This window comes from Centrocercus urophasianus, unplaced genomic scaffold, assembly GCF_019232065.1.
Source record: "Centrocercus urophasianus isolate 14NV4802_14NV808 unplaced genomic scaffold, USGS_Curo_1.0 seq_9, whole genome shotgun sequence".
In the NCBI taxonomy this organism is placed as follows: Eukaryota; Metazoa; Chordata; class Aves; order Galliformes; family Phasianidae; genus Centrocercus; species Centrocercus urophasianus.
In genome coordinates, this window is record NW_024885532.1 from 11681533 (window position 1) to 11694835 (window position 13303).

General features: G+C 35.3%; 1 protein-coding gene across 1 annotated transcript in view; it reads left to right on the top strand.

Moving 5' to 3' along the window:
- The window catches only part of DACH1 (dachshund family transcription factor 1), a 358551-nt gene that overhangs the window by 187463 nt on the left and 157785 nt on the right, over positions 1-13303 (top strand). The window contains exon 3 of the mRNA XM_042839321.1: positions 2233-2394. Within this exon, the coding sequence (XP_042695255.1) occupies positions 2233-2394 (162 nt within the window). The remainder of the gene's footprint in view (positions 1-2232; positions 2395-13303) is intronic.

The following is a 13303-nucleotide window of genomic DNA, read 5'->3' on the forward strand; positions in this document are numbered from 1 at the left end:
TCTACAGGTTTGTTCTTTAAATATGCTAGTTTTAGCTTGTGAGTGGTGTATATAGAAAAAAAGGAAGCATAGGATATTGTATTGTTTAATGAACACAGGATGCAAACCCAGGTTCAGAGGTGCACTATCCCTTTCTTGGTGGCCTAATTTAGGGACTGTAACCAAATCTGTATAATGTATAACTTCATATCCTTCCTCTGAGATAAAAATATCATTGGAAGTAATCCATGTCATTGTCAATATCTTCTTAAAGATCAGAACACACACATTATGTAATGGAAGCAGAAACTAAAATAAAATGAAGTTTATCCACGTTCTGATTTTTTTTAATTATTATTTTTGATTTTTTGTTTTACTTTAGTACTTCTCCCTGAAATAGCAGTTTTCTAAATAATATTGATCTGCCGGTGCAGAATGTAATTATCACATACTTGGTAATTCTTATTGCACTTGAAGGTGTTGGAAGTCTGTTTATGAGACTGGAGTTGTTTGCTAATGCTTATGCAGCCATGCAGAGAAATTAGGGAAAGCGACCTTGAGTTAAGACATCATATATTAAAAGGTACTGTTCATGCCACCGTGTTTTCTCCATGATGGTGGAGATTCTCTCAAGGTCTGTTCACCTTCTGCTTTCTCCCCATTGAGTGGCCTTCTTTCTCTCCCCACTGCTAGCTGGCAATAGTGAACTTATTATTCATTTAAGAAGGCAAAAGAGACAACAGGAGGATCTGGGTGGCAATAATAATAGAAATATTTACCTCATCAACTTGGGATTATTTGCTTATTGGGTCCTTCCGTCTAAAGTGCACTCTTCCTATGCTGAGCAGAAGTCTAGGCCCAGTATTAAGTAATGGAATTAATTTCTCTTGAGATATGCAACACACTTCACACCTCCTAGGCTAGCTGAAAAACAGAGAAGCAGACTCCTTTGAACTAATTAATGTGAGATTTTTGAAGCTGTCTCTCCTGTCAGGGCAAGAATCTTGGTTCCAAATGTCTCAGGGTCTCATACTCATGTGACATCACAGGTTGAGGGTATATGTTGGTAGCTTTACTGCATAACACTTACATGGTGGAGTGCCTCCTCTTTAATGTCTTGCATTTAATTTTCCTTAATTTTCATCTCTACTTCCTTGCTTAATCATGCAGGATAAGCAGAAAGTGGAGATCTTTTCCTGCATAGCTCTTTTGAAGTTTTGACACTGACTACTCTCCATCATCACCTAGGCTTGGGCAAAGCGATGGGAGAGAGAAGAAGCACTGACTGGAGACAGCAGACAAATTATTCTGCCTCAAGGAAGAAAGCAAAAAAATTAAAACATTGCATAAAAACTGTAGCTTGTTTTTAGTTTTGAAGGCATTACTGGAAATTTTCTGTTAATTGCTCTAGACAGAGAAGACTTTTCTCGTTTTTGGAAAACATTTTTGTGTATGGATGGATGGAAGAAATGTGGTTTGGTAGGAAAAGCACTTGAAGTACCTGATGATGGCTTTAGGTTAGGGATTAAATAGGTTTAAGAGATTGCATTCTTGTTGATAAATGACATAATGCCTTGAAGTTTTTGGAAAGCAAAGTTCTACCAAGGTTCTACAAACCTTGTAGTTACCTCAAGGTTCTGCTTAACTAACCCTTCTTCTAAAAATGCTTCTTATGAGGGCCCACATCTCTAGATGTTATGTGGGAAATAGGAAATAAATGTCTATATTTTTTCATCTGTTATTCATAAATATGAATTATAGACTTGTGTTTTCTTTTTCTTTTCTTTCTATTTAACATGGTAAAAAAAAAACACTTTTTTTTTTTTAAAAAAAACAAATTTAAAAACAATTTAAAACAAATTTAAAAGGTTTTTTTCTAGGTGTGGTTTAGTGGGTGTTCACCTGTTCTTAATCAGACATTTTTAGACCATTTAGACAAGTTAAATTTCATTTCTGAGAGCATATATTTATAGATACAATTAGTTTTGACTGTGTTCTAACTGCAGTTTCTGAACACCGAGTAAAGATTCAGGTGGATGCAGTATGTTTAGAAGTAACTATCTAAATAGGATGTGTAGCATTTGATTTGAAAAAAATTGATAACCTTCAAATGAAACGAGTGGAATGGTGAACACTGCAGTATTCTCTGTTTGCTGTATAGGCAGCGTGAAGGAAAAGTAGCGGTCTTAATCCCTACAATAATGATGAATCATAGAATAATGTGTATTAAATGTTATTCATACTTCTTTGCAGGCTTGACAGCAGCAGCTGCAGCAGCAGCAGCTGCCACCAATGCTGCCATAGCAGAAGCAATGAAAGTGAAAAAAATTAAATTGGAAGCTATGTCCAACTACCATGCAAATAATAACCAGCATGGAGCAGACTCTGAAAATGGAGATCTGAATTCAAGTGTTGGTAAGTCTCAGATACAGCATTATTATTTATACATAACACTCAAGAATTTTATTAAAATGGTGATCCTCTTGGCCCTCCTTCTGAAAACTTTGATTTGGTGTAAAGTGTTGCATATTAGTTTTCCTTTTTTTTTGTTTTGTTTTGTTTTGTGTATGACCTTTACACCCATGTTCAGCATTGTTACTATTACAAAAACATTCTTTCCTTTACAGGTTACTTTTGCAGACTTCAGTTAATATTTTCCATGAAGGAAAGTGGTTTGATTGCTTAGAGTTCATTTGTCAAAGTACAGGTGGGGTGACAGATGATGGTGTCAAAATGAAATTTAACAATGTCTCCTGCTCAGTGTGCTGGGTATCGACTTTAGGTAATTCAGAACACAAGCCTGAAAGGAAAATATTTCATACTTTCATGTGCCCTGTGACAAAAGGAAAACATACATACACAATAAATTATTGCCATGCTCTGCAGTTCCTATCATATTTTATTTTAATAAAAACATTCTTAAAATGTAGTTAACAGGGTTTTCCATTTCTTAAGCAGCCATCAGCAACTCATGTTCTTTCTCAGAAAGAATTGTTTCAGTATACTTTATTCATTTGTTTGGACGATTTGTTTTGCTAACGCATACTTCAAAGCTAGGGTAACTTTTTGTTGTTTTTGATTAAATCTTTAATCATCTGTGTGTGTCTGCTGTAAAAGGTTTTGTTATGCCATTTCATTGTATTGGTTCCTTTTATCATGTTGAGACAGTATTAACTCAGCAACAGAAATTCAATGACAGAGAGGTACGTTCAGGAGACTGGAGGCAAGATTGGTGTATGTTGGAATAAAATGGCTGAAAAAAGGAGTTCTAGGGTTTTTTTGTTTGTTTGTTTGTTTTTTGTTTTTTGGTTTTTTTTGCTCTTTTGTTAAATTCTGGTTAGCTTTTCATATTACATCTCTTAAGTACAACTGAAATGAGTCTTAATTAGTTATGTACTTCTCTCAATATAAGTAAATATATTCATGAACTGTAATTCTGTACAATTCAGTAGCATTAGTAGGCTGTTATTAAGAAGTAATGTGGCAGTACAAAGAATCAGTTCACCAAGGAATGCTATTTTAATTATCAACAATATGCATGCAAGATCGCATGAAGTGAAAACCAGATTTTTGTTTTCCTTTATAGAAATCTTCTAAAATGCTTCTGTGATAAAACGATCTTAAATGATTGTGATACTACTTGGTTATTAACACATGCAATCAGTATAATATTACTGGGAAAGTTATCCTCTCGAAAAGAAGAGGACAGTGTGGAAACGTTGAAGATCAGGCGGGTGTCTTTAAAATCTGGAAGGGGTGTGGATATAAACAAATAAAATGAAAGGGCCAGGTAGACCCTGAGATGCTGAAGGAACAGGAAAATAATGAGGAGTGAAAAGTGTAAATGCAAAATTCAAGGGAAAGAGCCTGAACTCGAAGCTAGTTTAGATTTGAATTTCAGTGCAAAAAAAAATGCTCAAATTTTGAGTTAGAGAACTGTTGCTTTGCTTGGCAGTACTAGCGATAAACCAGTTGCCTATTTATGGAAATAGGGAAGTCTGCAAATAATGAACGTGTAAGCTGCATGAAGTTGTGAGATTTGTAGAAGGAATAGCTGAATTCCATCTGAATAAAAATAATTAAGAACCCATCTTAAAATCATTGTTTGAGACCTGATTTATATAGTTGATCTGCTCTTGCACATACTGCCTATTTAAAATGTATTCAAGCTATTTTAGTAGGACAAAGTAAGTGAAGTAACATTATTGTCATTGTCAGAATTCCTTTTCAGCCCCTTAACTTACTTGTTAACTTCACTTAATTTCCCTATTTAACATAATGAAGAATTTAGTTCATTTTGTTCTGAAAAAATAAAATAGGTCTTCTGAATACATTGAATAGCATTCAGTTGTCTCTATTCCATGAGCAGTGCATCTGGAAATATAGCCTGCTTGCTTGTGCGTAGAGTTTTGAAGTATACTCTTCCTACAGAGATTTTCTCAAAAATGATTTGTATTTATTTTTTCCTGCATAGTGGATCCTGTCTAGTGTCCAGGGTCAGTTATGCCTATGGAATCAGAAAAGTGATGATTGGTAATAATGATGCCAGAATGTTATTAGGTTCATTAAGTCTCTATTTGACATTTGCATTACTGAAAATCAGCATATTGTATTATCTTGACAGGAACTCGTATTTCAGAAGTGTTGCATGTTAGGGGTATACATGTGAGTGGATTGTTTTTTTTTTTTCTTCACTTTTTTTTCAGATGTTTATGGTTTTTCAATTAAATATTATCAAATCAATATATCATTAACAATTTAAATTATGACTTAATAAGAATAAATTTGAAACTTCTGAACATTGACAGGAGAAAGGAGCAAAACAGAAGAAAGTAATCAGTTATTTGTTTATGTTTTAAATGATGTTATGCACCAGACCAAACTAGAAACAAACAAACAAAAAAACATTCTAAAAGCTAAATTTACAATTTATCCCACATGTAACAGGCACTATGGTATGTTAATTGCATGGATTGAACATGCAATCATTTTTGGACTTTCGTCATATATGTAAAAGAGGAAAAATAAAATATGGGCTCTGGAGTCAAATTGCCAGGTTTATCACAGATTTGTTTACTTCTGAATTGTCTTGCTTTTTGGTTTTAATCAGATGCTTAATGTGACTTACAGAAGTCATTTTTGTAAATGAACATTGTATAATTACACAGAACACTACACAAATTTATTAACTTGATCTTTTGAAGCAGTGGCCAAAAGGTTAGTGAGTGAAGGGAGTTAAAGGAAACCAATGATACTAACAAGTAATTATTTTATATCTCTCAGTTTTGCATGGTAACCTTGAGCTTGCATCCTCCCACCAGAATTACCATTTCAGAAGGGAAAAGAAAGGATAGAAAAAAAAAAATTACAGAGGAATCAGAGTGAGGTATTAACACACTGAGTAAAATATATGGCTGCAACGCCTTTCTCCCCCATCCACAATCAATTGGATTCTTTTAGTTTAATATTTACTTGCTAAGATGAGATGCTAGTCTGCATGGTGATAAACAGTCTGCTACTGGCATCTGAAGGTGACCTGTCAGTTCATATGGACAAATCTCCTGCTTACTGAAATGTACAAAATAAATCATTAAAGCAGGCAGGTGCTCATTCCCAGATTTAAATCACCATAGATTTATGATTTGAATTAATGCTTCATTTGGTCATAGAAATAGATGCTGAGACAAATGATATGCAGTGGTTGGGGCTTCCATACTGTAGCCATCCTAATATTGATTACTGCGATGTCTTTGCAATCTCTTGTTTATATCAAGTACTGTCTTGTGACAGCTTGGCTGATATGAGCTACATTGCAGATAAGGAGGAAAAATGTCCTGGGTTCTCTTTAGTGGCAATTCTACATACAATAGGCAGGATAGATAAATTAATGTTTTCTTGTTTAAAAAATGAATTCCGTATGGCATCAAACAAAATGCATTGTTTCTAAGATTGTGTTGTGGTTTTGGTTTTAATTTCAGAGTTAAAACAAAGAGAGTGACAAGGTCAAACTTTAAATTTCATTTAAGAGGTTCTGCTCTTTGTCATATTAACATCTTCCAATATTATTAGGATCAGTCGCATATTTACCATCTCATACTCCAAAGTTAACGATAGGTAGAGCTCCTCAATTATTTCCTTGCTGCTTAAGTACTTACTGCCCTGCAATTGTACTTTATTAACCTGCAGCCACAAAAGATAGAAGCCTTTAAATGTAAATGTGTTTAAAGCTCTTTCTGTGAGCTAGGCTTTGCATTCTGCAACATGGTAGGAAGTGAAGAACAGTCTATACTTCCCAGACATTTTATATAATGAATATACTGTGCGTACTGTTTAGGGAATACTCCAAGGATTTGTAAAGGCCTTTGCCACTTGCTAAAATCTGACTCATAAAACTCGTAAACAACTATCAACAATAGTAAATTACTTGCTTAGTAGGAAATGAGTTCATATCTATTCAAAATGTGATCACAAAACAGATGTCCTAAGAAAATGTCATTGTTTAAATTACATTCATACAAAAAAAAAAAAAAAAAAAAAGCTATTATTTCTTCAAGGAAGTGAAGCAATTGTGAAGACTTTGGTGTTCTCAGTTTCTAAACACAGTTAGGAAATGCAAAGCAAGATTTTACACTTGGCTAGCATGTTAATCCATAAACAACCACCAAATGTGCTGAAATTTAAGAGGTTTTCTTGTTAGGTTTCCTGTTCACCCGCCTTGCCGTGTAATATTTAAAATTATGAGACGCGTCAAGATTTCCTGAGATGTGTTGTTCATAAGTAATGATGATTACTTGCTTGTTTTTTGTTTTGTTTTTTTTTTTTTTAATCCAGAATCAGAGATAAAATGATTTAAGTTAAATTATTTTTTTCTCCAGTGACCTTGCCCAATAATAGAACAGTACAACATGCAGTCATTTCCTTTTTCTAAACACACATGTCTATTTTGAAGGAAAGAATTACTTTTATGGTTTCAGGAAAAAGTCTTGGAGACCTTGAAAAAGCAAATAAAAGGAAACAGAGAATGCAGGCCACTGAGCACAGCTCTGCAGTTGCACATCTGATTCTCTGCCTTGGCAATGTTAATGAACCTCAAATCCTCCCTATAATTAGATGAGGGAATTGCTTATATTTTCAAACAGATGATGCTGCTATAATGAAACGATTGACAGGGAACTTAAGAGTGTCTACAGTAGTCATTTGGTTTCCATTTTTTTTCCTTTCCCTTTTCCTTTTTTTTTTTTTTTTTTTTTTTTTTAAGTGTAAAAAGAAGATTGGCTGTAGATACAGGTCCTGGGAGAGGTAGTAATTTACACAGAATGCTATGACAGGTGTCTTTGTATAGCGCAGAAATAAAATGGAAGAGAGAGAAATGATGGGCAGGTACAGCAATTTTTGGGGAGGGGGTGTCCTGTGCTTATTCTGCCTGGGTTCTTTAAAAGGGGCCGAGACTCAAGAGATGGATCCGGATTGAGTGCACAGCTGTAACTGCTGATGAGCTAATTGCTCCTTATCTCTCAGTCCCATTCATCTTCATTTTTTACCAATTACTGAGAATTATCTGTGTTCTCAGTTGGATATGAGAGTTAATCCTTTTTGGTTAAGCTGGCAGTACTGTGAGCAGATTCCAAATCATAGGGTGAAAAAGCCAGAGCAAGCTTGTTCTAAAACTCTCTCCAGTTCAATGACAGTATCACTCATATGTAAGAATTTTTCTTTTATTTAACAGAACGCTAATTTTACTTTTTTTCTACTTTCGTACAATTATTAATGTATGATTTTCTCTTAATGTGAGCTGAATCTGTGTTCACATCCACTAGGTGGATGAACGTGTCCATTTTTCTAAAACTACTCTTACAAAAGTAAAAATACGATAAACAGCAAATTCAGGTTGAAAATATTTTTGCAGTATTGCAGTGCTTAGTGTTTGACATAATTCTTTAAAAGACAAAACTGTACTTGTAATTTTGACAACATAGGACAGAAGACAAATGCTTGTCAGGGACAGGTATCTACTTTTGTAAATTTTGAGATCTATGCATGAAAAGTGTTGTCGAGGTGATAAGAAAGGCATAATTATACAGCCTTAAGGACAAATGTGGTACACTGAAGACATGGCATTTGAAGCTAAAGGAATACTTTCATAAAGCTTTCTTTTGGGAATGTACAGAACACCAGAATCAGATCACTTAGGTGTAGCCAGGTCACTAAACTTTAAGAATTTTGCTTCTCTTCATAGGAGTTGGAAAGAGTCTTGAATTTCATGGCTAAATGTAATGCTAATCTGGCAGCGGAGTTCATAATTTTGCAGGATCTGCTTCCCTACCCTTTAACTGTGATTGTTAAATTTTCTAAACAAGGCAACGGATTGGATGTTATGATCTGAACACCAGTTAGTAAATTAAGGGAATTACTAGCACAGATTCAATCTGTCCTGTTGGACAGTCAGTTGTGCTATGGTGGTGAGAACTTCATCTATATTAAATTCTCACTACAGGATTCATTTAAAAGAATGCATACGTTTGTATCTGAGTTAGTCATTTTAGACTCCCCTTAGATTCAACAGAAGGAAATAAAAATTATGATCCATCTAATCCAAAAGTGGATGGCAAACATAGGTCAGATAAATTGCACCTTAAAAGTGCTTACTTAGTTTTATAACTACGAAGGTGCAGTTATGTTAAGAATAACTGAATCTCGTGGTGCAGATGATTAAGTTCTTTTGGAAAAAGATTTGAATGAGTTAACACATCTTTCCCGAGACACTGGCACAGAAGTGATGAAACGGAGACTGGGACAAAGTGAGATGGTGTTCACCCAGAAAATAAACATACTTTCAGGTTTGTTCTGATTGTGCATCAATTCTAAAAAGAGTGCTTTTACCAGTGCAAGATGTACTGGGAGAGCAGGCTTCTAAATCCACTGAAGTTTAGTACATGACATTTGTGTTTTGAGTCTGCTCTGCAGTTGTATGAGGATCATCTAAGTGATTAATTGTATCTTGTCTGTAAGATTAATAAAAAAAAATCTATTTATATTGCTGAATCACATTTACTTTATTTCCTGTTCCATGCAAGATAATTGTAGTTGGATAAATAGTTGGATAATCTAATTTTCAATTGAATTTTTTTTCAATATACATGTTTTATTGCTCGAGCCATTTTATTTTTGTTAGGGCCTGGTGTGAAAATAATGAAATTGTTACGCATTCATTCAGTTTTGTTTCATCATTATTTGATATTGTCAGTTAATAAACATGATACTTTGTAAGTGCTATATTTAGAAATCTAAGCGTAATACACACTGTATTTTGCTGAGTAGCTAATGATACTCTGTCTTTCCTGTGTTATGGACTTGTAAACATGCTACATTATGCAGCAAAAATCTTCTCTGTATAGAGAGATAGACATAGAATAAATATATAGTTATTGTTTTAATTCAGACTTAGCACAAAGGACCAACAAAAGCTTCTTTAATGTTTGTAACAGTATGTGAGGAATTAAAAATGTGTTTCCTTTCTTACTCTAGTGTGCCAGAATGACATGAAGTAGGTAATACCTCGTTTGAGGCTTAAAGATAACTCAATAAAGATAAATCCTGCAGAGTTTTGCTTAATCAAGATATCCTGGAGAAAAGTACATACAAAGTCTCCTTTCTAGAGACAAAAGCTGTATTTTGCACACATGCAATATCTATCTATGCTGAAACACCTACTGTGGTGTCTGTTTTTAATGGAACATTGAGTTTTTCAGGGTTTCTTCCGGTAATTGGGAAAGGCAACCACAGTGTCTAAGTCAGGCATCTACAGTAAGAAGTATGTAGAAAGTTACAGACTGCAACTGTTATTAAAACCTCCATCTTACAAACCTTTTCCAGTCAATGGTGTCAGCTGTGTCTACATATGGTTACAGAGCCCTTGCCTCAGAGTTTGCCTCCATGTCTCACAGCTTCAAGTTTTTACAGTCAGGAAATCCATTAGCATATCTATATGATAAAGCAGATAACTGAAGCTTTTACAGTCACATTGCTGTAAAATCTAGAATGTAAAACAGGAGGATCTTTTATATTAAATAAATGAATATGTACAGAAGGTGGGGGAAGATATGCAAACAAGGGAATGGTACAGGCTTGTAGAAAGGCAGGCAGTTTATGCTAGATGTTAGAATTTCTTCCTACTTCTCTAAGCTAATTATGTGACAATTCAGCTAAAGCACTGAGCCTGCACAGGTTAAGACTGGCAGAATGGGCATCTTATTTGTTGTTTATAGCCTGGTTCTTGACTACCAGTACTGTTCCTGTCTAAAACTCAAATACTAGATATATATAATAGAACAACAGGAATATGTACTTCTGTAGAAAACCAGCTCTTTTTTTTCTACCTTTTATTTCATATTTCATATTTCATATTTTTATATGGCAGGTTAGTTTTTTATTATTTTTAAAATGCAGACATGGGACTAGCCTGGACACGTTTTTACATCAAGGTGCGTTCTTTTAAGACCTGTAGGGCTTTTCTGTTCAAGCCAAGGAAGGAGCATCGTGAGCTCTTGTAAATCCAGCTTTTCACAACCTCCTACAGTCTCTTATGTTGCGGAAGCAGTTTATTCATTTCATTGAACCCAGCCATTTGTGTACGGGATAGCATTGTCTTTTTCCATTAGGAAAGGAAAAACATCTGGATTCAACACTTGCGAAGTGCAGCACAGTGACTTTCTGTTGTTGCACATCTGACCGGTTATGTATCTTAATTGTGTACATGCTCAAAGAAGAAAGCTGAGTAATATAATATACAGCTGATAATACCTTGAAAAGTCTCTGTGATTTTTGACAATGAAGTTGGAGACAATAGGAATACTTGGTGGACTAGACGGGAGGGGACAGAAAGGATTTTAATATGGTTTTCTTTAACAGCAGGTCATAATCGAAACACAGAACCTTACATTTATTCAGTGCTGAGAGAATTACTAGTTTGATAACGACTAGGAATGTTGTTATTAAAACAGTATGTGCAGTTCATTTTCAACAGTTTTGAATTAGAGTCTGCACTAATGAAACGGATACGGTTTCTTTCACAAAGGGCAGATCTGTTAGTTAATATAGCTGCAGCAGTGCCTTGTGGACCATGCCTTTAGCTCTATTTGTATTTCACAGCATGATAAGCAAAGAGTGTTGATTTTCAAGGATCCTGCTGATGAAAGGTAATGGCATTATTACATCTTTATCTCAAAAACAGAACTGCATGGTAAATGATTATTTTTCATCCCCTCCCCCCCTCTTTTTTTTGCTGTTACACCACAAAAGGTTTCTTGGTTAGAATCCTTTTTTATTTCTTTGAATCATTTTAGCCTTGGAAATGATATGTTATTATTTAATGTCTGCACAGCAAGCCTGAGAGCACCTAATAGCGAATGGATTGGAAGTGAAGTGCCTCCTGCTCACAGATATGGATCGGCTCAGTCACACGCTGTACCAGCTGTCATCTCAGCCATACTGCTGTGATTTAATTAGTCTGTTTATGTCCTTTCTAATAATATTTCCATCTCTATGAAAGGGCAAATGCGACAGGGAGCTTTTTCCTCCCTGGTTCTGCAGACTGAGGAATGTGGCCTACATCTGATATGCTGAAATGCAGGATTGAATCACTATTCCTGTCACTTCAAGCTGTTGATAAACTGTTCAGCCAAGAAGTGTACTTACTTCCTTGGGGTCATCTGTGGGCTAGGGGCCCAAAATCTGCATAAAGAACAAAAAGAGGAAGACTAAAGATGGTGGTTTTCTTTTCAAGTGATCAAGGCACAGTGTGCAGTGAGCTTCCAAAAATGTTGATTATTTTAAAAGAGATTATTCCTCTGAGGCATAGGAATTGTTTTATTAGGATTTGAAGAAGTAAGGTAGTTATACTTCTAATGCTATGTTAGTTTTGAGAACACCGCAACTCAAGTTGGGTTATCTGTGTATTTTTTTGAAAATCACATCCTGCACAGAATAGATACGGATTTGTTATTTTCTGATGATTCTGTTCATATTCACCAAAATGGTGCCAGTTTTATTAAAAAATCACCAATAGTGTTGTCCTATTTCCTCCCATACGTTTCTGTTGCAGGACTTTTACAAAAATCACCTAAAACTCCTGGAAATACTACATCATGGAAAGAAAAATCTTGTTGGGCTGTTGTCTTTCCTTCAGGTCACTGGGTGTTCAAATTCACTTGTTCTTCTCTTTAGCACCTCCCTCCTTGTCACTCTGAAAATAAAACTCCGAATAAATGAAAACATTTTATACTTTCTTGATTGTTTCTAACAACAAAGACCATCTCCTGTTTCTTTCTGCCTGATCAAAGAGGAAAAGGCAATCTTTACAATAGGAAAGCATTTTTTGGCATTTCCCAGCATGAGGTTTTGTAGGTTGTTGAGAAGGAGGCAGATATTTCAAGTTGTGGGGACAAGCTGTCCAGGGAAATGCTTGGGACAGTAGCAGGGAGAAATAACCTCTTTTGATCTCTTCACTGCTACGGTTTTTCCCTGTTCATTTTGACTCTTTCCTGCTCTCTGATGTGCCTATCAGTGACAGAATCTGTATACGGCTGTCTTTGGAAGAGAAAGACCCCATAATGCCTATTCTTTTTCTTTTGAGATGAAGATTTTTTATATGAGTGTAGTGTGTTGCAGACTTTGATGCTGCCACTGCCATTGACTTTCACTGAAACTGGAGATCGAAATTGTGCATACTGCATTCCAGAAAGGAGCACAAGCTTTCTGGATATTCATATCCTTTTGAAAATTTTTCTCCTGGGCGACTTTGGAGGAGGCTTGCCTAAAAAATTACATTTCTAGCACACTGGACTTTGCATGACAATTACTTAGATTTAGATTACATTTCAGTGTTTCTTGAATCTTCTCCTAATGCACAGTGAGTAAATCAACCTGAGGAACAACCAGAATTACCATTTGCAGAAAGAAAAACACTATTTTGAACATTGCTTTTGTTTCTCTTCATTTACAAGACAAGAGAGGCCTACTCCAGAGTCTCTCAGATGACAGTGAGTTGAGGCACTTTGGGCTCTTGGATATTATGCAGTCTTTAATGTAGTAACCTAAATAAAAAAAAGCACTTTCTCTGTCAGTGCAGTTTCCCCCTCTCCAAAGCCTTCCTAACCATGAGGTAAGAGCACCTTTGTTAGCAATTCCAGTCACATCTCAGATTTCATAATGCTGCCTTATCTCAACAATCAGAAGAGAATGTGTTGCTGATGTAGAGACGCGAATAGCTGTACTTATTGCTACACAACTATGGAGTGATTTGAAAACAACAAGAAAGCCCACAAAA